Source organism: Phocoena sinus, chromosome 21 (genome assembly GCF_008692025.1).
Source record: "Phocoena sinus isolate mPhoSin1 chromosome 21, mPhoSin1.pri, whole genome shotgun sequence".
Classification (NCBI taxonomy): Eukaryota; Metazoa; Chordata; class Mammalia; order Artiodactyla; family Phocoenidae; genus Phocoena; species Phocoena sinus.
This window is the reverse complement of record NC_045783.1, coordinates 21,817,652-21,840,976: the sequence shown is the minus strand read 5'-3', so window position 1 is coordinate 21,840,976 and position 23,325 is coordinate 21,817,652. Positions and strand designations below refer to the sequence as shown.

Sequence of the window (23,325 nt, the reverse complement as noted above, 5' to 3'; positions counted from 1 at the left end):
GGTAGAGGGAGGAGGAGGGGTCTTTGCAGGTTAAGGAAACGATTCAAGAGGAGAGAAGGCACAGGGTTAGCGGTGCACATGGGGAAAGGGTCAGACCAGCCCGACGCACTTCAGTGGAAGCAAATGAGGGGCAGTGGGACATGAGGTGGTGGGAGGCTGGGGGCTGGATTGTACAAAGCTCTCAAAACCAGTTTGTGGAGTTTGGAAATAGGGAGCCACTTGAGGGTTTATGAGTACGATGGTGACACCTAACTCAGTCATTTTCGAATTAAAATGAACATATTTTCTCGTACGCCTGACACTGAAATCACATTGTAACTCAACTGTACTTCAATTTTTAAAAAAGAATATATTTTCATGGTTAGTCCTTTATCATGAACGAGTTATTCAGTGGAAATGCACCTCGAAATTTAGATTCCTAGAAGATCAACAAAAAGGTATATATACCTTCTTACCGGACTCTGGCTTCTCAGAGCAAAGCAGTTGCTATCTGCTGCTCCTACTTATGGCTCTGTACCCAGAACCATGCTTTGAAACTGGCAAGAGACCACAGACATTCTCTCTCTCTCTTTTTTTCCTTTTCTGTGTCTCTTAAACATTAAGCTGGAGAATGTCCAGAACCGCAGGTCCTGAAATGTAAGAAACCCTTCATTCAACCGCTCATCAGTAGCCAAGACAGCTGGCTTTAATCTATTACTGAACAATTAGCTTTCCCTCCTGTGAATCCTTACTCACTTTTACCTCGTAGCTGAAATATTGACCCATCGTGCCTTTTGTTACTATTCGGCATCTAGCGCCAAAGCTGAGCGAGGGAATCCAAATAGGAGAGGTAGAGTTAGGTCAAGAATGTAGCGTCCACCTCTTTAATATTATATATTAAGTCAAAAGAGACCATTCAACTATACATTGATTTTTGTCAGTAAGAATTCAGTAACGAAAACAATGCATTTCGTGGACTTTGTGCGTCTGTGGTATGGGCGGGCCTGGGGGAGTTAAGGACAAAGTCATTCCGGGGTATAGCATAGTAGTAGTTTGTGTAAACTTCTTGGAAGCTCATCAGGGTTAATGGTGAAAATTAGTTTTCTACCATTCAGGTTTTGTGGTCCCCCCAAATATAGTTTTAAATTTTCTAAGTAAAATAAACATAATCGAAAGCTATAACTTGGTTGCATTTTAAAAACGAGTGTGCCTAAACTTTTCGTTGACAAAATATTTTATATCAGTGTTAATGTCAGCTCTTTGTGCTTGTATCACATTCCATACTTCTCCAAGCACATCTGTTATCCCATTTGTCCATGTGGGCAGTTCCATTGAACAGTGGGTCAACTCGGTGAAAGGAAAAATCCATCTAAGCAGTTGTCGGGTTTATGCTTGGTTGGGGAGGGACAAACTGCATGCATTAGGACAGATCCATGAACGCTGCCAAGGGTAAGGTCCTCTGTAGTGGATGGATGGATGGGCGTGGGGGGAATGATCAGCAGAAATGGTCACCAGAAGACTCTTGTGCTTTTAAATGGTTACTTTTAAATATGCAGACCTCATAATTGCATTAAGATCATTTTCCCTTTTGATTTAGGATAACATTACAACTGAGTTCCACAGTTAAACGAACATCATAGATGCCAGGTTCCCCTCTTCCCGAAGGAGATGAGTGCTGTGTTGAACTGAAAATATGGGCAGAAGTGATAGATGAGAGGTCTAAATAACTATACAGTAGTGAATATACTTACAAACTCCCATGAAGCTATGCACCAATGCAGTGTTTGTGTTCTGAGTTTTTTGTAACTGGCAAACCAGAAACACAGAAAGTTAATTAAATATCTTGACAGTAGTCAGCTTGTGTTTCTCAACAATAATGCCAAGAAGATTTTTGAAATATAGACATTAATTCAGTCATTGGTTTGATAGATATTTGTTGAATACAAACTATGGGCTGGATACAGTTTTAGATGCTGAAGATACAGCAGTGACCAAAAAATGCCCTGTCCCTTCCTTTCGTGGAGCTCACATTCTAGTGGGGAGAGATGGGCAATGAGGAAGATAAGGGACTAAAGTAGCCAGTGTGTCAGACGGCAGTAAGTGCTATGGGGAAAAGTCAGCCAGGAAGGGGCCAGGGAAGGGTGGGGAGATAGTACACAAAGACGTCAGTCAGAATGAGTGACTGCCTGACCCTCACTGAGCCCTTGCTCACCCACTCAGGCTGTTACCTGAGACTCTAAGAAGAAATAGTATTTTTAAAAGAGTCATGTACCACAGTGTTCACTGCAGCTCTATTTACAATAGCCAGGACATGGAAGCAACCTAAGTGTCCATCGACAGATGAATGGATAAAGAAGATGTGGCACATATATACAATGGAATATTACTCAGCCATGAAAAGAAACGAAATTGAGTTATTTGTAGTGAGGTGGATGGACCTAGAGTCTGTCATACAGAGTAAAGTAAGTCAGAAAGAGAAAAACAAATACCGTATGCTAACACATATATATATGGAATCTAAAAAAAAAAAAAGGTTCTGAAGAACTTAAGGGCAGGACAGGAATGCAGACGTAGTGAATGAACTTGAGGACATGGGGAGGGGGGAGGATAAGCTGGGACGAAGTGAGAGAGTGGCGTGGACTTATGTACACTACCAAATGTAAAATAGTTAGCTAATGGGAAGCAGCCGCATAACACAGGGAGATCAGCTCCCTGCTTTGTGACCACCTAGAGGGGTGGGATACGGAGGGTGGGAGGGAGAACACAAGAGGGAGGAGATATGGAGATATAGGTATATGTATAGCTGATTCTCTTTGTTATAAAGCAGAAACTAACACACCATTGTACAGCAATTATACTCCAATAAAGATGTTAAAAAAAAAAAGAAGAAGAAATAGTATTTTTAAAAAGGTGGTCCTGGGAGTTCCCTGGTGGCCTAGTGGTTAGGATTCCAGGCTTTCATTGCCGTGGCCCAGGTTCAATCCCTGGTCAGGGGACTGAGATCCCACAAGCCGCACATCGCAGCCAAAAAAAAAAAGAAAAAAGAAAGGTGGTCCTGAAAAAGGCATCTAAAACTCTCTAGCCAAAAATAGCGTGCTTTCTGACAATTAAGCAGGCTTATTAGAGCACCTGATCCTAAATTGATGGGTTCAGTCTAATATATTACACTGATGTTTTGCTCTAACACAGTATACCCTCCCATCCCCCACGGAGACAGACTGAGTCACCGGTTCTATTCTGGGAGATGTGTTACTGAAGGATGGAGAAGTTATCCTAAAGGAAAAAATACGCATTTTTAAGATTGTCTGTGGCCTGAGCCCTCACAATATCTCTAAAGTGAAGCTTCATTTTAGTTTGAGCTATTCCCTTTAAACTAAATTTTTAAAAATATATTATTACTTCAATGAAGTCAATACATGTCTATGATAAAAATCTAAACAATGGAGAAAGATATAAAGTGAAAAGTCAGAGTCTTCAGACTCCCAGCTCCACCCCTCATTTGGAACATTTTTTTCTATATCATCCCAGAAATTCGTATCCATATTTTAAATATAAACTTCAGTTCTACACATTTTTGTACTTAATGTATCTTGAAGTCCTTCAAATCAGAACCTCTAGGTCTACCTCATTTTTTTTCATGCTGTATATTTTTTTCATTGTATAAATTGGTTAAACGCTTCTCTTGTCAATGCATGTTTAGGTTACTTTCATTACAAGTCTGCAGGAAGATCCTATGACGTACACCAAGGTAATTTGGTGAGCATATCTGTAAGATAAATTACTAGAAGTAGAATCGATATGTCAAAATGTATATGCATTTTTAAACAGATGTTACCAAATTAACCTCTAAAAATGTCAGTTTATGCTTCTGTCAACAGCATGTGAAAGTGCCTTGAACTAACTTAATTTTACTGTTCATTTGGAAGAAAACCCATAATGATTTTGTTACAACAGGGGAAAGATCATGATTCTGGAACCATACATGGGCTGTAGACACGCAGTATTTTCCACGAGCCTGTTTTCCAAACTGAGACAGTGCTTCTCCTGTTTTGCATGTCAATTGCCTACCCATCTGGATCACTGTTTCTTGGGATGATTAACTGGTCTGGAGAGACTTCTCACAAATGCCACATTTTCCATCCAATTGTAAAATGCTAATACTATGCTTCCATTTTCAGACCACGTTTACCTTCTTGGAAAAGCAAGGGTTCCTCTTGAAGGAATACTATGTGCCTTCCTTTAAAAAAAAAATTAGAGTTTATTCTGACCAAGTTTTCCTTTGGAGGAAAAAATTCCTCTCTGTGAGGCTAGAACATCCCCTCTGCCACCACTCTTCACATCTTCTGGGGGTGGGAAGAGGGGTTTTGGCCAAAACCTGTAAGACTGCCACTTCTTCCTGTGTGACCCTGGTCTACACAGATGGCTTTAATTTTCTCACCTTGAACATGAAGGGATTGAACCAGGCCACAGGGTGTGGGCGAGGTTTTCTCCATCTGCTTTGTTCCCTCTGCCTTGCATTTTGTAGGTGCTCAAGAAATACTGAGTGAATGAATGGATTAATCTATACAGCCGTTTCCAGCCAAATCTCTTATCCTCATTTTTAAAAACGATCCACAGAACACTCAGTGTTTCGAACAAAAGAAAATTCAATTTGCTTTCCTTTCCTTTAAGTTGGAGAATCGTCAGACACCAAAGCTGAAGTTTGGAGCTGGGGGACTCTTAGCTGGGACCCTGCCCTTTGTCCCCACATTTGTTCTGGCCCAGCTGCCGTCAGGAGGCAGAGCCGGGCGCCAAGCAAGCCACACGGGCTCATTTATACGGTTCAAAACTGGACTGACCACTTCCTCCTGAAGCCCAGCTCTCATTTTGGCTATAGAGAACAGTGAAAGTACCTATTAAAACCCAGCCAGAAGAGAGGGCTCTATAATCAGAAAGCCTCACAATGCTGGGTTTGAACTTTTGGCCTGCATTTCTGCATAGGAGTTGAGCCTTTTTTTTCCCCACCGTTGAAATCCTGATTTCTCTTCCCTGCTTTATAAATATAATGGCACCAAACTGGTATACTTTCCTCTCCATCGTTTTAAGATCCCACCCAGTGCACCAAATGTGATGTGTAGTTTTTTCCTAGAAAACTTCTCTAGGAAGTTCTCCAGAAAACCTTTTTGTCTTCTCTGAAGCACAGGCACTAAGGAGATGCAGAGGTGTTCTGCTCTATAGCCGGCTGCAGGCTTGATATGCAGAATTGGAAATTGGAAGGAAAACTTAGGAAATGGGATTTGTAGCTCTCTGGCCCAATTAGGACTCAAAGTCATTAAAAAAAAAAAAAACACTAATTATGTAACTATGATGTAGGCAGACTTCCCAGCAAAGTATTTTTCCATTCATATCCTTTTTACACCCTTAATTGTAAGCCAGAGTTTGGAAACAGGGTGATCTAACACCGGCATAGAACCGGGATAAGCTGTGTCTGTGAGGAGGTGCCCCATGCGAGAGCCAACAACACGACAGAACCAGAGTGGGTCTTCTGGGGGGCTCTCTGGTCCCGCAGAAGACAGCTAACTGCTTGTCTCATGCTGGAGAAATCGGTTTCATCGAGAAGGGCTACACGTAGACATCTCCCTCCAACTATTAACAGCCAAGAATATTAACGGCTGAGATGTTATATGGTCCTGGGGTGCCTGGGGGCGATCAGAGTGAATTATGGTCTTTTTGCCTGGTGCGGGTCCACATCTGGAGAATGGTCAGAAGATGGTGTACCTGTTACCCAAGTAGGAGATTTTTTTTAAAATGCAAAAATCACAATATGTGTATGTAATGCCCAGTTATACAGAGGAAGTGCACATTTCAGATGAGCCTCACTTCACCAGATGAGGTCTGTGTAATGCAGTCCTTTACAACCTCTGGGGAAGTGCATGGCTGGGAGCCTTCCTGTGCAGTGCCGTCCTCTGATTACTGTGTGCTTTAGGCAGTGATTGTTGGGTGAGAAACACCTAACATCTAAGAAATAAAGAAAAATGAACCAGTCCACATGCTAATCCCTGAACCCGCACCTCCTTCTAATACCCAGTACTCCTGCCCCTACTTAGCTAAATGGTTATGGGATATAGATCTGATCAAAGCCACGCACTCACAGTTCCCACAAGAAAGCAAGAGAACACACACAGGGCAAAGCAGAAAATCACTTCCATCCAACTGCCTGAACACACGCGTTATTTTCTGTGCTAAAGCACAACCTCTTGGTTTTCTTGGGTAATCTAGGGAATGAGAAGTGTTACCGATATATATATATATATATATATATATATATATATTTTTTTTTTTTTTTTTTAAGATTCCTGCTATCCTTAAAGATTGAAAAGTTTTCCAGCAGCAGCTTGTGGGAACTAGAGATAGAGGAACAGTGGAAGCAAGATAACCATCTGCCTAGAGGTATTTTATTTCAGGGGCAGCTTTGAGACAAAATGCACATGAGGAGTTGTTGAAAATGGAGAGAATGGCTGAAATTATAGACTATTAGTGCTGGAAGGAGCCTTCGCAGGGATGCAATCCGGTCAGTTTTTGTTTTTGTTTTTTTGCGGTACGTGGGCCTCTCCCTGCTGTGGCCTCTCCTGTCGCGGAGCACAGGCTCTGGACGCGCAGGTTCAGCGACCATGGCTCACGGGCCCAGCCGCTCCGCGGCATGTGGGATCCTCCCAGACCAGGGCACGAACCTGTGTCCCCTGCATCGGCAGACGGACCCTCAACCACTGCGCCACCAGGGAAGCCTCCCGGTCCGTTTTTAAATGAGGAAATTCAGCCGAGTAAGATTGACAGCTTACATCAGGGTTCATCCCGCTGTGTGCCCTCAGATCAGACCAGAGGCAGAAAGGGATGTGTTGAAAGCGTCAAGGAGAGCTGTAGGGGGAAGCCCAGGAAGACAAACCAAAGAAAGGGGTGGGAATAAGCATAAGGCTTAAGGAGGGGACTAGCCATGAAACTGATTTGTCAAAAACCTCCCCGGCCGGTTGGACGGGGGACCCAGGAGTCCTGACCATAGGCAGGCTGTCCCTGTCTGGACAGGGAGACTGGAGGCGCTGAGTAAAGCGTTGACCGGGATTCCGATCACGCTCTGCCTGCCCCCTCCCCAACCCTTATCTTCTGCGTGTTGATAATGCATCTCTTTGCACAAACCTGGTTCCCAGCTCCTGTGTTCAACTAGCTGCGTTTACCAACTCTGTCCTCCTGGGGGCTTTGCGCTGGAGCTTGTACTGTGCAGGAGGCCCCTGCTGTCACTTACTGATGCTGGTCAATGGGGCTGAGGCACGGACATCGGCGCCTGAGGACATGGTCATCCACCCGGCTCCCTCCTGCCGGTGGAGCACCCCCATGTAAGGAGGCCCCCGTGTTGATGGGAGAGGCTTGGTGCCAGCCCATTCTGTCCCTCTTTGGCTGGAGAAAGCAGAGAGGGACTCAAGCAGAGACAGCTGTTACCTGTTCAGAAGCAGCCCTGCGAAGGCCATGTGCCTCTGAGTGAAGTGACACAAAACTAACAGACAGTTTGCTTCCTTTGGGGCCTTCCTCCACTTGCCTCCGGCCTCTGTATTTGTTGTACGTCTTGCATCTTGGTCGTCCTGCTGAGGTGGGAGGGGGTCCAGAGAGGCACTGTGTGCCCTGCCCTTGGGCTACATGCACAGTCAACTAAATGAGGGGCGCACATCATAACTGCCTATTTCCTTGAATCTGAGACCCGTGTTTCTTTCACATTTTAACCTTCAGGATAATAGGATGTATTTTATAATGTATGGATACAGTTAATGTTTTGGGTTTTTTTTAATCCCCTTAAAAACTGTTATTAAAATATTGGATACATCTTTGAGTCAGTTCTTAGAATGAAAGAAATGAGTATTATTTTCAATTGGCCCTTTCTTGTCTCTGATGTCAGTACCTTTTCTTATATATTTTTTACCTGAACTCTTGTTTCATTGTGAACTCTCCATTTCATACATTGATATAAAGAGTAAGTCCAGTCTTCGCCCTTATCTGACAGTCTGTGACATTTCTGAAGGTCCACATGCTCTGCGGAGGCCTGAGGCAGTGATGGAACTTTCCCCAAATCACATCAATATCCACGTGCACCTCTGGGAACTGTGGGGCCTGGGAACCACTCGCTTTCCCTTGAAATCTGTTTCTTCTCATGAAATCACATTCTCTGTCTTCTGAAATGTCTGTGGGCCTGCACTGTCCCCCAGGCCATCAGGACATTAGTCAAAACTCAGAGAATTATACCCTAAAAAGGAGGAATTATACTGTAGCTAAATTGTACCCTCTATAAACTGACATTTTGAAAAAATCCAGCCAAGCCACACATGTTGAAGCTTGTTGGTGCTGTTGCAACATTGTTTGCAAAATATTAGAAGCAACCTAAGTGTCCATCCACGGGGGAGCAGTTAAATAAATTATGGTACTTGCATGTGATGATACAGTATGGGATAGCTTTTAAAAAGAATTAGATAGACCTGAACATCATCTGATGTGGAATATCTCCAAGCCATAGTGGCAAGTGAAGAAAAGGAATACTGCAATCAGTGGGCACCGTTTGCTCTCCTTTGTGTAAATGTGTGTGTGTGCATGTGTGTGTGTGTGTGTGTGTGTGTGTGTTTGGGTTGTTTGGCAGATCTCCAGGAGGATGTGTGGGAAATTGCCCGCCATGTTTCCTCCGAAGAGAGGGACTGGGCGCTAAGGAACAGGGTAGGAGGAAGACTTCATTGGCATTGTACACCTTTTTTGCATTTTGAGTTGTGTTCATTGTGCATATGTTGTCTCTTCAAGAAATAGATAAAAACAAAATAAAATACATTGCTTTGATGGAAAGAAAAAAAAAGGCCCACGGGACCCTGGAACTGAGTGGCCTGGGCCCCCGGTCTGATGGTTTCTGTTTCTCTTTTTCAGGTCCATCATCTGAGCTGACTCACTCGCCCACCAGCAGCAGGAAGGAGCTCTTCAGCCCTGTTCCCTTCCCTTCGGGCTCCACTGAGGATGTGTCCCCCGGTGGCCCCCTGCAACCCCCACCTCTTCCCCAGAAGAAGCTAGTGAGCCGGGCGGCCTCTTCTCCGGATGGCTTCTTCTGGACCCAAGGCTCCCCCAAGCCAAGAACAGCAGATCCCAAGCTGAACCTCAGCCACTCAGAAACCAACGTCTGTGTCCATGACAAGTCCCACTTCAGCTACTCCTCAGGCCCCGGCAGCCGCCACCAGCACATCTTCTCTGCTTCCGAGCCTCTGGAGAAAATGTTCAAAGACAATGGCCCCTGGGGCCCAGCGCCAGGGCTGGCGGGCAGCCAGAGCCTGCAGGGCAAAGGGGTCTCCTCGGCCGCGGCCTCCCAGCTGAGCGTGTCCAGCCAGGCCTCGGCGGGCAGCGCCCAGCTGCAGCTCCACAGCCTCCTGAGCAGCATCAGCAGCAAGGAGGGCACCTACACCAAGCTGGGAGGGCTCTACGCCCAGTCCTTGGTCCGCCTCGTGGCCAGGTGTGAGGACCTCTTCATGGGCGGCCAGAAAAAGGGGCTGCACTTCAGCGAGAATAACTGGTCCCTGTTCAAGCTGGCCTGTAACAAGCCCTGCTGCGACTCGGGGGATGCCATTTATTACTGTGCCACCTGCTCCGAGGACCCCGGCAGCACCTACGCTGTGAAAGTAGGTACCAACCCCTCCTCCCATTCCACAGTGCCGCCAGCCGGTCCTGGCTCGAGGGGGCAGCGCTATGGCTGGGGAAGTCATTTCCCCTCAGCCAGCTCCCGAAGGAGGGTAGTTTCCAAAAAATGCTCGGTGATCTCACTCTCTGCCTGGTCCAGGACGTGGTGCAATGTGATTTGTACAATGAATAGAAGGTTCATTCTGTGCTTTCAGGAGCGAGCCTACATGATCGAGTTGGATTAAGACAGTTGCCTGTTCATGTGATGGAGAATTCATTCATTTACTCAGCAGGTTTCTGTTGAACGCCTACTATGAGCCAGGTATTTTGTAAAGATCTGAGTATATAGAGGTGAACATACGGTTCCTGTGGAGCTTATAATCCAATACGGGAGATAGGCAATTAAGATATAGTTCTTAAAATAGAGCCGGAAGGAGAGTTAGACCCAAACATCATCTTGAACCACAACAGTAATATTACTGATAGAGCAGTCAGTATACAACTAGACTCTTGGATGGGTGTGTTAACTACACGACCTCAAATCCTCACAGGGTAGGTAGGTGTTACAGGTGGGAAATCTGAGGCTCAAAATGATTAAGTAATCTGCCCACAGCTGGCAGGTGGCTAAGATGGATTTGAAGTCTTCTTTGTCTTGTCTCAAAGCCTATGCTACCACCCTTTCAGTTAAGAAAAATGAAGTTCAGAGAAGTTAAGTGACTAGCCCAAAGTAACACAGCTGTTTAATCGTTGGCCCTGGATCAGGGCTGTTGCTAGCACGCCCCATTGCTCTTTTGGGGCACAGCTCTGAGTAAGCTGGTGGAGCTGTCTGTATCCATCTGGCCCCTCTGGTGGCCCCTTTTCTCATCTTCTTTTGGTGTCCCTTGAGTACCTGGTGGTCTGTGGTCTTTCTATAAATGCAGGCTTTTGTGAGGAGTGAGAAGGGAACCCTGAACTCTTTTCTGCCATCACCTGCCCCAAGACATTCTTTTACTTCTAATTAGAAAAAATGCAAACAGTGAACTAACGTGGAACGGTCTTGGCGGGGTGGCTTCCTTCTTACCAGTAAGAGTTTTTTTAATACTATGCTTATTACTCAAGGAAAATTGCAGTGAATTTTACTGTGAGATTTTTCTTTTAAAAAATTGATGACACCACCATAAAATATAGATTGGGAACCCCTGATTTATTTGTTCAAGGGGCTCTGTATAATTACTCGCTGCCTTCTTGCAAAAAAACTAGGCAGGAAGGTAGCTATTAGGAGGATCCAGTTCATTGTCAGAAATCAAGGCCCCAAAAGACTAGATAGAGTTTTGAACTTCATTGCCTCTTTATATCTGAACTCGGCAGCTACTCTCTTGTTGAGCTACCCTACCTGGTCACCCCCCCAATCACAACTAAAAGAAAAAGAAACAACCCCAGCGTTTCCCTTCCTATTAGCCTGGTGCTGTATCCAGTAAAGGAAGAGTGAGTAGACCCTCCAGAGAGCTGGACATGGTCAGCCTGGTCATCGCTGGTGGCCCAGAGCCAGGGGCCTGTATCCATGCGATGAAAGGGATGTAGGTTTGAGCTCCTTGAAAGTCAAGGGGATGGAGGTGCCTTTAGGAAGTTCTTTGCTTCTGCCAACCTAGTGGACCTGAGAAAGGGATTTGTGAATAATGTCTCTGCTTCCACCCTGAACATTTCCTGTGTTCATGTGTTACTCTCCCCCGCCTCCTTGGGCTGGACCTGGGCAGCTCCTTCACTGCCAAGAGACAGCTGACTTCTCCATTCGGAGGAGGAAAGAGCCTGGTGGGACAGGCTCAATCCCTCTTGCCCATGGGGTAGAAAGTGATATGGCCCAGGGGGCCACGTGGTGCAAGATCTGCCGCTGGATCAGAACCTCCGGGCAAAGGGGTTTGTTTTTCTTATCCACGATGGCGATGTGCAGCTTGGATTCTAGGATCTCCTGTAACAATGTAGAATTAGCCAGTTCTCCGAAGAACAGTGCAGAAATTTCAGCATTTCCAGAGGATGTTAAAAGGCAGCGTCGTTCATTGCATTCGAAATCTAAACCATAAGGAAGCCAGCGATAGACCTTGGTCCTCTTAAGGAAGAGAGTCCCCGGGGTCTCCTCTTTGATTTTGCTGGAGCCTTGGCAGCTCAGGGACTATCTCTGTAATGTGTGAAAAGAAAATCTGGAGAAGAGCTTCCAGTATTCAGAGTCTGGGGAACAACAATATCAATTTGCAAATGGGCCTGGCCTGGGGGGGGAGGGGAGGGGGGCGGGGCACGGAGCATCCTTCCGCACTGCTGTTGCACTTCATTAGTGCTGATCCTAGATGGAATACAGTCATCTGAATTGGCTGAATCCCCAGGAGTGGGGAGCGGGGCTCCTTCCCGCACCGCCTGGCTGTGGCTGAGCTCATTTCATCCGTGCCTGGGAAGCAGGAGCTTCAGTTGCAGGCTCGCACCTGCTCGGGCTGACGCTGGTCCCTCCGTTTGTGGGCTTGGCACCCTGTAGCCGCGAGGAGGTGAAGCCAGCTCATGTAGCCCAGCTCCACGAGTATGAGGAGGGAAAAAAATGCCTTAGTTGTGTGTGCTTTTGAAGCTGTTTCATGCCTCAGTCAGCCAGAACTCTGGTAATTAGGGACCTGCGCTAAGCGGGCTGGGCCTTTTTTATTTAACAGACGTGACTTAGCCCAGATTTTCAACCACGAATCAGGCCGTGGCACCAAAGTTTAAAGTGAGACTTGGCTCAGTGAAACGTTTGAAATTTGAGCTGAACCAAAGGTCTGTGTGAAGGTCTTGAGCCAGAACCCAAGCACAGACTCCCTGAAAATGAACTTGGGGGGCGGTGAGGGGAGATGGGGTGGAAAAGAAGCCGTCCCCTCCCTCCGCCCCCTCCTCTCCCCTCACCTCTAATTTGACACTGTAGAATGATCTTGGCGGCGGCCCAGGGCTGCGCCTCTTGTGCTCTGTCTTTTGTTCGAGGCAGTGAGGAAGCTGCAGGTCTTGCCAGAGGGACCAGCTCACTGATTCTGAAATGCATCCAGGCCACTTGTCATTTACTCTCCTCTTTGATCTACACCTCTGTGCGAGGTGCCTGGAGCTCCCAAGGAGAGTGTTTGCAGGGCCCAGGCCTTTGATACCCTGGAGAGAGGGGATCCTTGGAAACACAGCCCAGGCCCCGGCAGCTGAACCCTCTGGGTTTGTACAGCCAGCCAGCTCTGGAATTGCCCAGCACCACCACATGGCTACAGCCGGACCCGCAAGGGCAGTCACCATAGCAACCTCTCCTGGTGGGTGCTCGCCTGGGCATTGTGTTGAAAGCCACACCTGTGTTGTGTCCTTTAATGCTCCCAGTGGCCCTGTGAAGAGGGACACTGCCCCTGAGATACAGAGGAGAAACACACTTGGAGATAAATACCTTTGATCTTCAGTATTCGTGGATCCTGCGTTTGTGAATTCGATGCTGAAACTTACTTGTAACCCCACATCAATACTTGGAGGGCTTTGGGGTTCATTACTGAACTGGCACACAGTGGGCGGGGGCGGAAATCCGGGTCATCTGACTTGCAAATCTTCAGCTGAGGTGGTGCAAAGGGACCCTCCGCCTTCTTGTTTCAGCTCTCATACTGTACACAGGTGTACTTTTTTTGTCTATTTAATGCCTCATCGTCACACTTTTGTGCTTTTCGTTGGCGATTTCGCTCTTTAAAATGGCCACGCTGAGCGCTGAAGTCCTGTCTCGTGTTCCTAAGGTCAGGAAGGCTGTGATGCACCTTTGAGAGGGTGTTAGATCAGCTTAGCTCGGGCATGAGTTACACTGCTGTTGGCCGTGAGTCAGTGTTAGTGCATCAGCAGTATCCATGAATAAGGCATCTTTAAACAGAAACACACACAGTATACAAGGTTACATATTGATAAGTTGGTGAACACCTTGTGACCAGAGGCTTGCAAGAACTTCACATTGTATTTCCCAAGGAGCAGTGGTTCAGCATTCACGCATTCAGTGTTTGTGGCTACTTAATAGAACATAACGACCACAAATAACAAGAATCAAGGGAAAGTTGCCAATGTTTGCAGAGTTTATATTTAAACTAAGGTCCTTTTCACTCCAAAGCCCGTACTTTTCACCTCCAGAACACTTCTTAGCTGTATAATCTAGGGCAAATAATTTAACCTCTTGAAGTCTCAGTTTCCTCCTCTGTAGTAGCATCTACCTCATTGAGTTGTTCAATGAGATTTAACGAGACACTACATGACAAAATGCTTGGTAGGCATGGTGCAAGGGTTCGGTAGGTATATGTTGTAGTTGAGAAGCCCTCACTGGAGGGGATGACATTAGTATCCGTGGATGGCACAGCAGACAGGTCCATACACAGGGGTTGGTATTTATATGCAAGACTGTTTTTTGAGGACCCCTCCCAAATTTCCTTTAGTGTAATAGTGTTCCAGAAGACTGCCATTTAAAAACTGAACACAGGGCTTCCCCGGTGGTGCAGTGGTTAAGAATCCGCCTGCCAGGGCAGGGGACACGGGTTCGATCCCTGGCCTGGGAAGATCCCACATGCCGCGGAGCAGCTAAGCCCGCGCACCACAACTTCCGAGCCTGCGCTCTGGAGCCTGTGCTCTGCAACAAGAGAGGCCACAACGATGAGAGGCCCGCGCACCGCGACGAAGAGTAACCCCTGCTTGCCTCAACTAGAGAGAGCCCATGTGCAGCAATGGGGACCCAACACAGCCAAAAATAAAAACTGAATATAGCTGGGTGTGCTTGGATAAGAAAGAGCCTGCAGCAGTGCCTTTTAGGCATGCATTCTGAAATCACTTTTGTTAGTAATAGGAAGCACTGTCTGGGATAAAATGTAATTCCCTTTTATTTCTATTCTACTTCTCTATTAGAGGGATCAATAAATTAATGTGTTCTCTCCCCCAAGCCCTCCAATTATCTTTTAAAAAGTTTTCTCAGAAGCGGAGCTCTTTTATGCCAGGTTTTATGCTGAGCTTTGTAGAACTGCAATATAAATATATCTCTTTGAAAAGGTACTTGCAGCAGAACTTCTAAAAACGTCACCTGTAAGCATTGTGGTGCTCCATAAACACTGCTGTACTCATCTGAGTGCAGCCATGCAGCACCCCAAAGGGTTATTTTTGGATTGTTTGCAGGATGATATTTTATAGATGGAGGCGAAATGCCTTTCTTCTAAGGATTACGCACTGATCCCTACCTTTCTACAAAGTATGGCTGGGGTTGCATCATCTCCTTTTGAGAGGGGCACCCACAGACCATATACTGTCCCTTTCAGTGTAATTAGAGGGAAATTGAGGCCTGACAGGGGGCCGTTGTGTCTGGCTCAAGACTCTTCAGTTGTGTGGCCACCAGATGAGGGTTCCTGTTGCTCAGGATCCTTAGTTGGCAGTCGCTGTCGTTAGTACAAGAAGATGTAGAAGAGGTGGGAAAGACACTGGGAATTCCCCAAAGGAGCTTGAGATCATCCGTCTGTTTATTCCCACCTCTGGTTCAGAGGGTGCCTTTGGGCCCTCTGGGTTCCCTATTCTCTGGAGAGCTTTCTGTTTTCTTTCAGCTGCTCTGACTCACCCTTGGAGGAAAAGCTCGTGGCTTCCACTTAGCGGCTCCACTGAAATCAGCCCCACAGGTTGTGCCAGCTGGTAGGCATGGCATATGTACCTGGATCTAGAAACTAGGGCAGCCTAAGAGAATTTGACCAAGTCCTAGAGGTTTAGGGCCTGCATCTGCCCCTGAGATTCCCCAAGAAGGGAACACCCCAGGGGTCGAACACATCTATTACAAGGTAGCTGCCAATTCAGGTGCGAGGGCTGAGGAGTGAGGCTGACTGCCTGTGTGAGCTCTTATCTGGCTTCCTGAGAATTTGTCCAGCCTACGCTCTGGGCATGGGGACGTCTTCCTACCAAGGGAACTCACTCTTGCTGGGTCGTGTGATAATTTTAGGTTTAGCTTGTTAAGAAATTGCGAAACTGTATTCCAAAGTGGTGGTACCATTTGACATTCCACCAGCTATAAATGAGAGTTCCCATTTCTCCACATCCTCATAGACACTTGCTGTTATCATTTTATTATAGCCGTTCTGGTGGGCCTCACCTGGTCTCTCATTGTGGTTTTGACTTGCATTTCCCTTATGATTCATGATGTTGAACATCTTTTCATGTGTTTATGGCCAATTATATATTTCTTTGGTGAAATGCATCTTTTGCCCACTTTTTGATTGGGTAATTTATCTTATTACTGCGTTGCAAGAATTTTTGGTAAATTCTGGATAGAAATCATTTTACTGGATATGTGTTTTGCAAATATTTCCTCCCACTCTATTACTTGTCTTTGCATTTTCTTAGTATCTTTTGAAGCATACAAGTTTTGAGTTTCAGTAAGGTCAAGTTTGTCCATTTTTTTCTCCTATGGACCATGCTTTTGGTGTGGTATCTGAGCAACCCTTGCTCAACCTGAGGTCTCAAAGATCCTGTCCTGTGTTTTCTTCAAAAGTGCATATGTTTTGGCTCTCACATCTAAGTCTCTCCATTGCGACCTAGGTCTCTGGGATCCATTTTGAGTTAATTGTGTGTACGGTGTGAGATATGGGTGTAAGTTCACCGTTTTGCGTGTGGATATCCAAACGTCCCAACCCCAGTTGCTGAACCGAATGATGGCTCTGGCCCTTTGACCTCACTGCCCCTTTCCCCCACAGATCTGCAAAACCCCTGAGCCCAAAGCAGCCTCGTACTGCAGCCCTTCCGTGCCCGTGCACTTCAACATCCAGCAGGACTGCGGCCACTTTGTCGCCTCGGTGCCCTCCAGCATGCTCACCTCTCCCGATGCGCCCAAGGACCCCCTGTCTGCCCTGCCTTCACATCCCCCCACCCAGGAGCAGGACTGCGTGGTGGTCATCACCCGAGAGGTACCCCACCAGACCGCCTCGGACTTTGTGCAAGACTCAGCCACCAGCCACCAGTCTGAGCCCGAGGTTTACGAGCGGCGCGTGTGCTTCCTGCTTCTGCAGCTCTGCAACGGGCTGGAGCACCTGAAGGAGCACGGCATCATCCACCGGGACCTATGCCTGGAGAACCTGCTGCTGGTGCACTGCGCCCCGCAGGCCTCCCCGGACCCCTCCTCCGCCACCTCCTGGGCCCCTCCCACCACCTTACCCCCTGCCCCTGCCGCTACCCCTTCCTCTTGCCCCTCTGCCGCCCTCCCGGCCGGCGTCACGCCCACCCCTCCGGCTGGCCTTGCCTGTCAGGGAGGGCCCGGCGAGAAGCACTTGCCCCGACTCATCATCAGCAACTTCCTGAAGGCCAAGCAGAAGCCGGGCGGTTCCACCAACCTGCAGCAGAAAAAGAGCCAGGCCCGCCTGGCACCAGAGATTGTGTCTGCCTCCCAGTACCGCAAGTTCGACGAGTTCCAAACGGGCATCCTCATTTACGAGCTGCTCCACCAGCCCAACCCGTTCGAGGTGCGGGCGCAGCTGCGGGAGCAGGACTACCGGCAGGAGGACCTGCCCCCACTGCCCGTGCTGTCCCTCTACTCGCCGGGCCTGCAGCGGCTCGCGCACCTGCTGCTGCAGGCCGACCCCATCAAGCGCATCCGCATCGGCGAGGCCAAGCGCGTGCTGCAGTGCCTTCTGTGGGGACCCCGGCGGGAGCTGGTGGAGCAGCCGGGCACCTCCGAGGAGGCGCTGTGCGCCACGCTCAGCAACTGGATCGACATGAAGCGGGCCCTGATGATGATGAAGTTCGCCGAGAAGGCGGTGGACCGCCGGCGCGGGGTGGAGCTGGAGGACTGGCTCTGCTGCCAGTATCTGGCATCGGCGGAGCCCGGAGCTCTCTTACAATCGCTGAAGCTCCTGCAGCTTCTGTGAGGCAGCCCCCGTCCCGCGTGCTGCCCCCAACCCCGCCTTGCCTTGCCTTGGAAACATCTGTGTCTCCTGGGAAATGGTACAAATGACTGTTGTACTTGGATGTTATATATATATGTGTGTGTGTGTGTAAGATATAAATACAAAAGACTGAGGATGTCACTGCCCACCCTGGTCTGGCCTCCTCTCCTCCCCAGCCTTGAAGTTTTCGCCTACAATTGTGTACATTTCTAGCTTATTGCAAGGTCCTGAGAACAGTGTGGCCAGCAGAGTGAAGCCTGGACTCTGGTCTCACTACCCCATTATGGGCTCTCTTTACCACTCTTGTCAAGTGGCTATTTAAAAAAAAAAACCAAAAAACTCTCCATTTTTAATTAAAATTTTCGGTTGACTCATGAGTAAAGAAAGCTCTTTTATCCTCAAGTGCCCAAGAGCGTTAATACCTTTGGCGGGTAAAATTGTTTTTAAGCCCCTGAAGCAGTGGCTTCAAGACCACCTGAACTGTCCTCTATCTTACACTTCTCGTAAGATAGAGCAAAAGGCCGCAAGGGCCCCAGGCATGCGGAGACCAGTTAATCTTCCCTGCTTCTCTCCCCACCTAACAAGTCTCTTAGGAAGAATTCAGACACAGCTGGTATGATCCCAGAATTTCAGAATTTAATCCCACTGCTTGAAATCCATTTCCAGTTTGCTAAACCTGGTTGTCATTTGTATCAGAAGCCTGGCTCAAAGCAAAAGCCACCCCAGATGGTTCAAATGACAAGACCCTGACGGGACCACTTAGAGAGTTGTGGGCAGGGTTAAGAGAAAAGCAAAGGGTGATGAGGCAAAAGCAAGGGCAGGAATGGGGAGGATTCACTCAACCTGTTTCCCACCTGTCATCCCTAGGCCAAGACCAGTGAGATGCCAGACAGCAAGGGCCCCTGGGTGATACAGTCTGCAGGATTGGCCTCCCTGGGCAGGGTTGAGAAGGATGGATGGAGGGCTAGGTGGAAAACAGCCCACTGTTACTGCTGTCCTAGATAAGGGCAGGGCAAGAATCGAACTCCAGTGTTCCCACTTTCAGACCGCTAGTCCCCCTGCTGTTCTAAGCTCCTTTGGGTTTCCATTTTCAAAAACTCATTCAAAATACTTTAAAAATACTCAAAGAAAATTAGGAAGCAGCAGATCTTTCCTCCTCAAAACTAGACTCACAAGAAGTCACTAAATACTCATTTGAAGAGAAACAGCCCAAGGCCCTTGTATTTCTACCTAAAGAGTAATCTTCCAACTTGTGAACTAATTTCTCAAACCTTGTTAATAACTATGGACAACTTTAAAACAAATGCAAAGATCTTAATGAATGTCCTAGAAATCTAGGAATGTGGCTAGCAACCAGGATGGGGAAATCTCCCAGGTCACCTTCTGCATATTAGTTTCACTCCTTTTACAAGCCTTCCATCCTGGGACTCCAGGTAAACACACCTATACTTCCAAGCATCTGAGGTGAAACCTGGGGCTTCGGGGCACATTTGTCATTTCACCTCTTGCTTGAGCATTGAGGGAAGAAGTGGCTAAAACCAGCTTCCAACTATGTTTGTACAAGAGAAAGAGTTTTGAACATGGAAATCATAATTCTCCATAGGACCTTCCTGTTTCAGGGCGTATTAGTTTGTCCGTTGTTTCTTCCTGGGAATTTTCCAGGCAAACCCTCTGCCTTGCTTTCTTGTTCTTTCTTACTTCAAATAAATAAACAATGGAGAGGGAGGAAACAAATATTCTGCCGAGGAATAAGGCGCTATTTGGAAATAAACGTCTCAAGAGGCACATTTTAAACCTCTGAATTAATTGTACCTTTTTTATATGCCACCCACTTCAGGGAAAAAAAAAAAAAAAAAACTGAGATGGTAGAAAAGGTTTTAGGAACCAAAATGAACCCAAAACTAAGGTGGAAAGAAAAGGAACTATAGCAATACATTCTAATTGAGAGGAATGATAGCGATCAAACATAAAACTTACTTCTGAGCTGTCCACCAACCTAGAAAAGTAGAAAACAACCGGTTGCAGAATTCGTGTAATTTTAGGAAACTGTTCATCGGGAGGAGCAAAGCTTTTCCCGGCGCTTGGTTTTGAAGGGACTTTGCCAAGGATTTCCTTGTTTGAAGGCATCGAATAATGTTCCCAATAGCACATAAACAAAGTAACATTTTTCTAGATAGGGCAATTTCTTCTATCCACTGTTGGTGAAATCCAAGTGTGGAGTGTTCAGGCCTCGTTTCATCAAGGTGGTTCTGCAGGGCACTGGCCACCCACTCATCCCCATTGGTCCACCTCTTCCGTGAACGGTAAGTCACGTGGCTACAAATATTAGCTTTGGCGAACAGCTTCATTCACACAAAATTCAGGGGCTCGATATAACTGTTTTTTTGTTACCCCAAAATACACCTGGGATGCATGGCTTTACCTTACAGAAGGTTCAAGCACCGAATGGATTAAGTCCAGTAACAAAAGCTTCTTCCACGGACTGAGGTTCAGAAATAAGCAGGGACCTTTATATGATGACAGTTCTGTAACATCCGGCTATTTCATAGTTCTGTTATCTGTGAGTTCATCTCCTTTTTTTCTTGGCTTTAGACCCAACTACTGGTATTTAAATCTCCAGGTTTTTTTCCCTCCAACTCTGAGTCAAGTCGCCCCCATATCCTTTCCACATTGTAATTTGGGTTGTTAACGGGCCTTTCCCTTTCTCATGCCAAGATGTGGAATCGTTCTCTTTCCTGTAGGCGTTACGAAGCAGGCATCTAAATTATTGTATCCTTGCCAGAAGCAAGATAAGCACTTCAGAGATGATTTATTTATCAAAACACATGGCTCAGATCTAAAAAGACAGGGCTCTGGGGAGCTGTAGTTATCACCGTGTGACACGTCCTGGTTTTCAAAGGCTTGGGGCTGGAAAAAGCTCTTTTGTGATGCACACATGTACACAAAGCAGTTATGAAGATTTTGAAGAGGGAAGACACACGTTACTTTAATGACTTCTCTGAAATGTGTTCTTTAAATATACAGCCAATAAAGGAAGCAGCCCTTTCCCACTCTGATGAATGTCTATAAATCTTTGAAGATCTAAGGATAAGCTCATTAAATCTCATTAAAATAGTAGCTTTATAACGTAAAATCTGCTTGGCATATTTAATAGAGGGTGAGGTAAATGGAATTGATTTATTAGGAACCGAAACTTAAACCAACTGCTGTCATTGCTAAAAATAAAAGGCAAGAATAAAACATCTAGGGTAAGTTCTATGGGACAAAAGTCTTGACAAATTACTCTTTCCTTCTCTTTTCCAATGCTAAGTATGTGATTAATGACAGTCAAGGAAACCTACTCCAGGCAAGAGATGTCTTTGGAGGACCTGTGCCCTGGAAAGGAGGTCGTCTTAAGGAAAGGAGTCCGAATTAACCCGAACACAATATCATTGATTGAGGGGGAACCGGGGATGGGCCAGAACTTCCATGGTCAGTTTGGAAACTTCCTGGATCCTGGGTATTCAGTCTTCTCTGATCTGCACGTTTCCTCCTGGGACTTGACTACATCCATCCCAACTTTCTGGAGTGGCGGAAGCAAAGTCAGGTTTACTTGGGGTTTTTCTGCACGCCAGCAAGCCAACTTGGTATTGGGCTATCCCAGTAGGACTTGAACATGTACACTTATCACATATTCTGAATGCTGGATTCAAATCTTTCCAGATATTTTACCAGAAGCGATTACAGCTATTTCCTACAAAAACACTGTCCTGAACACCAGATGTGGTTAGACTACCAAAACATTTATGTATGGTATTAAGACCTAAAGGTCATTCTTCCGGCTCCTGACTTGATGCCCTATCAGAGCTAATCAGGCATGGAGACAGGTTAAGGAACTGAGCATGGCAACTGAACTCTTCATCTAAGGGTAGAAGAGAAGGCAGGAAATGAGAAGACAAGATTCAGAGACAAACCACCTGTTTTATCACTTGCCTGGATCCAGCCCTGAGGACTTCCCACAACTCCCAAAAAGGTATTCTTTTGTCTTAGTCCAGTAGGGCTGCTATAACAAAATGCCATAAAGGGTGGCTTATGACAACAGAAATTTATTTCTCATAGTTCTAGAAGCTGGTAAGTCCAAGATCAAGGTGCCAGCAGATTCAGTTCTGGTAATACCACAATCCCTAGTCCATAGATGGCCATATTTTCACTGTATCATCACGTGGCAGAAAGGGCAAGGGAATTCTCTGGGGTCTCTTTTGTAAGACCGCTAATGCCATTCATGAAGGCCCCAACCTCATGACCTTATCACCACCCAAAGGCCTCACCACCTAATACCATCACATTGGGAATTGAGTTTCAATGTATGAATTTTGAGGGGAGAGGGGGGTACACAAACATTCAGTCCACAGCATCACTCTTGTCAAGACCTTCATTGGGATCATATGGACACTATTCTGTTCTCAAAGAGCTCCAGCCATGTGGAAACTATAGAACTCTAGATTGTGTAGATTTCAATTTCCAAGTTTATAGCAGTTTCCTTTAAAAGTTAGAAAGACTTGGGACTTCCCTGGTGGCGCAGTGGTTAAGAATCCGCCTGCCAATGCAGGGGACACGGGTTCCATCCCTGCTCTGGGAAGATCCCGCATGCCACGCAGCAACTAAGTCCGTGTACCACAACTACTGAGCCTGCGCTCTAGAGCCTGCGAGCCACAACTACTGAGCCCATGTGCTGCATCTACTGAAGCCCGCGCGCTCTAGAGCCTGTGCTCCACAACAAGAGAAGCCCGCTCACCACAATGAAGAATAGCCCCTGCTCGCCGCAACTAGAGAAAGCCTGCACACAGCAATGAAGACCCAACACAGCCAAAAATAATAAATAAATAAATTTATTTTTAAAAACTGTGCCCTTTATTTATGTCCTTTCTTTACTGACGATTCCCATCACCATGATGATGGAAACAATTTTTGGTTTTCCTAAAGGAGTGACAGAGATCGCCTCTCCCCTACCCCTCAGTCTTATTGGCTTTATTTATTTTGAGAATGTAAAACATAACATGGCAATAAAAGCCCAAACTATTAAAAAAATATATACTCAGAGAAGTATCACCCCCCCCCCCCCGCATCTCCTGTCACCATCCCTCCATCGTTTCCACCCTGCTCCCACCCATCCTCACTGATTTCTTCTTTATCCTTCCTGTGTGCCATGAACCAAATGAGCAGTGGCAAAGATATTTCTTTTGTCTCACACAAAAGTTAGTAGACTGGAGATACAAGAGCACTTTGATTTTCTCTCTTAGCAGTGTGTCAACAGAAGCTTTCTTAAAGCGAGGAGGCAACTTGACCTCTCACTTGATTCAGAGAATTGACAGGGTTTTATCGCCTTCAACCCAGGTATTAAAAACATCATTTGCACAGCTTGAAGAGTATTCATCCACCAAAGTTTTAAAGATCCCTTAGTTCTTAGGACAACCCATTTCATTGCCATGGAGAGGTATGGACTGTTTTTCCTCCCAGATAGAAATCCCGAGGTTTGCCCCAAACCGCAGTCAGCATTGACAGCAGACCCCTGAGTTTAAAGATGAATTTTATCCTTGACCCTCACTCCTCTCTGGAGTGGCACTGCTGGTTCTTGCACTTGAAACCCAGCACTTCTCTGATAAACTCTGGATTGAGCCCACACCACCAACTCGACCTGCTGACCATGGCCAGGTCGCAGAGGAAAACATTTCCACAATGGTCTTCCAGAAAGAGCGTTCAAGGAGGGAAAAGACTGTGCTACTCTGCGGCTTGGCTTTTCTGTGGCTTTTCC

General features: G+C 46.6%; 1 protein-coding gene across 2 annotated transcripts in view; it reads left to right on the top strand.

Annotated features, from left to right (window-relative positions):
• Nucleotides 1–19,391, top strand: part of PRAG1 (PEAK1 related, kinase-activating pseudokinase 1) — a 49,251-nt gene extending 29,860 nt beyond the window's left edge. For both annotated transcript variants that reach the window (XM_032618383.1, XM_032618382.1), the window contains exons 5-6: nt 8,908–9,647; nt 16,350–19,391. In XM_032618383.1, the coding sequence (XP_032474274.1) occupies nt 8,908–9,647; nt 16,350–17,516 (1,907 nt within the window). In that variant the 3' untranslated portion in view covers nt 17,517–19,391. The remainder of the gene's footprint in view (nt 1–8,907; nt 9,648–16,349) is intronic.
• The last annotated feature ends 3,934 nt before the right edge of the window (nt 19,392–23,325 follow it).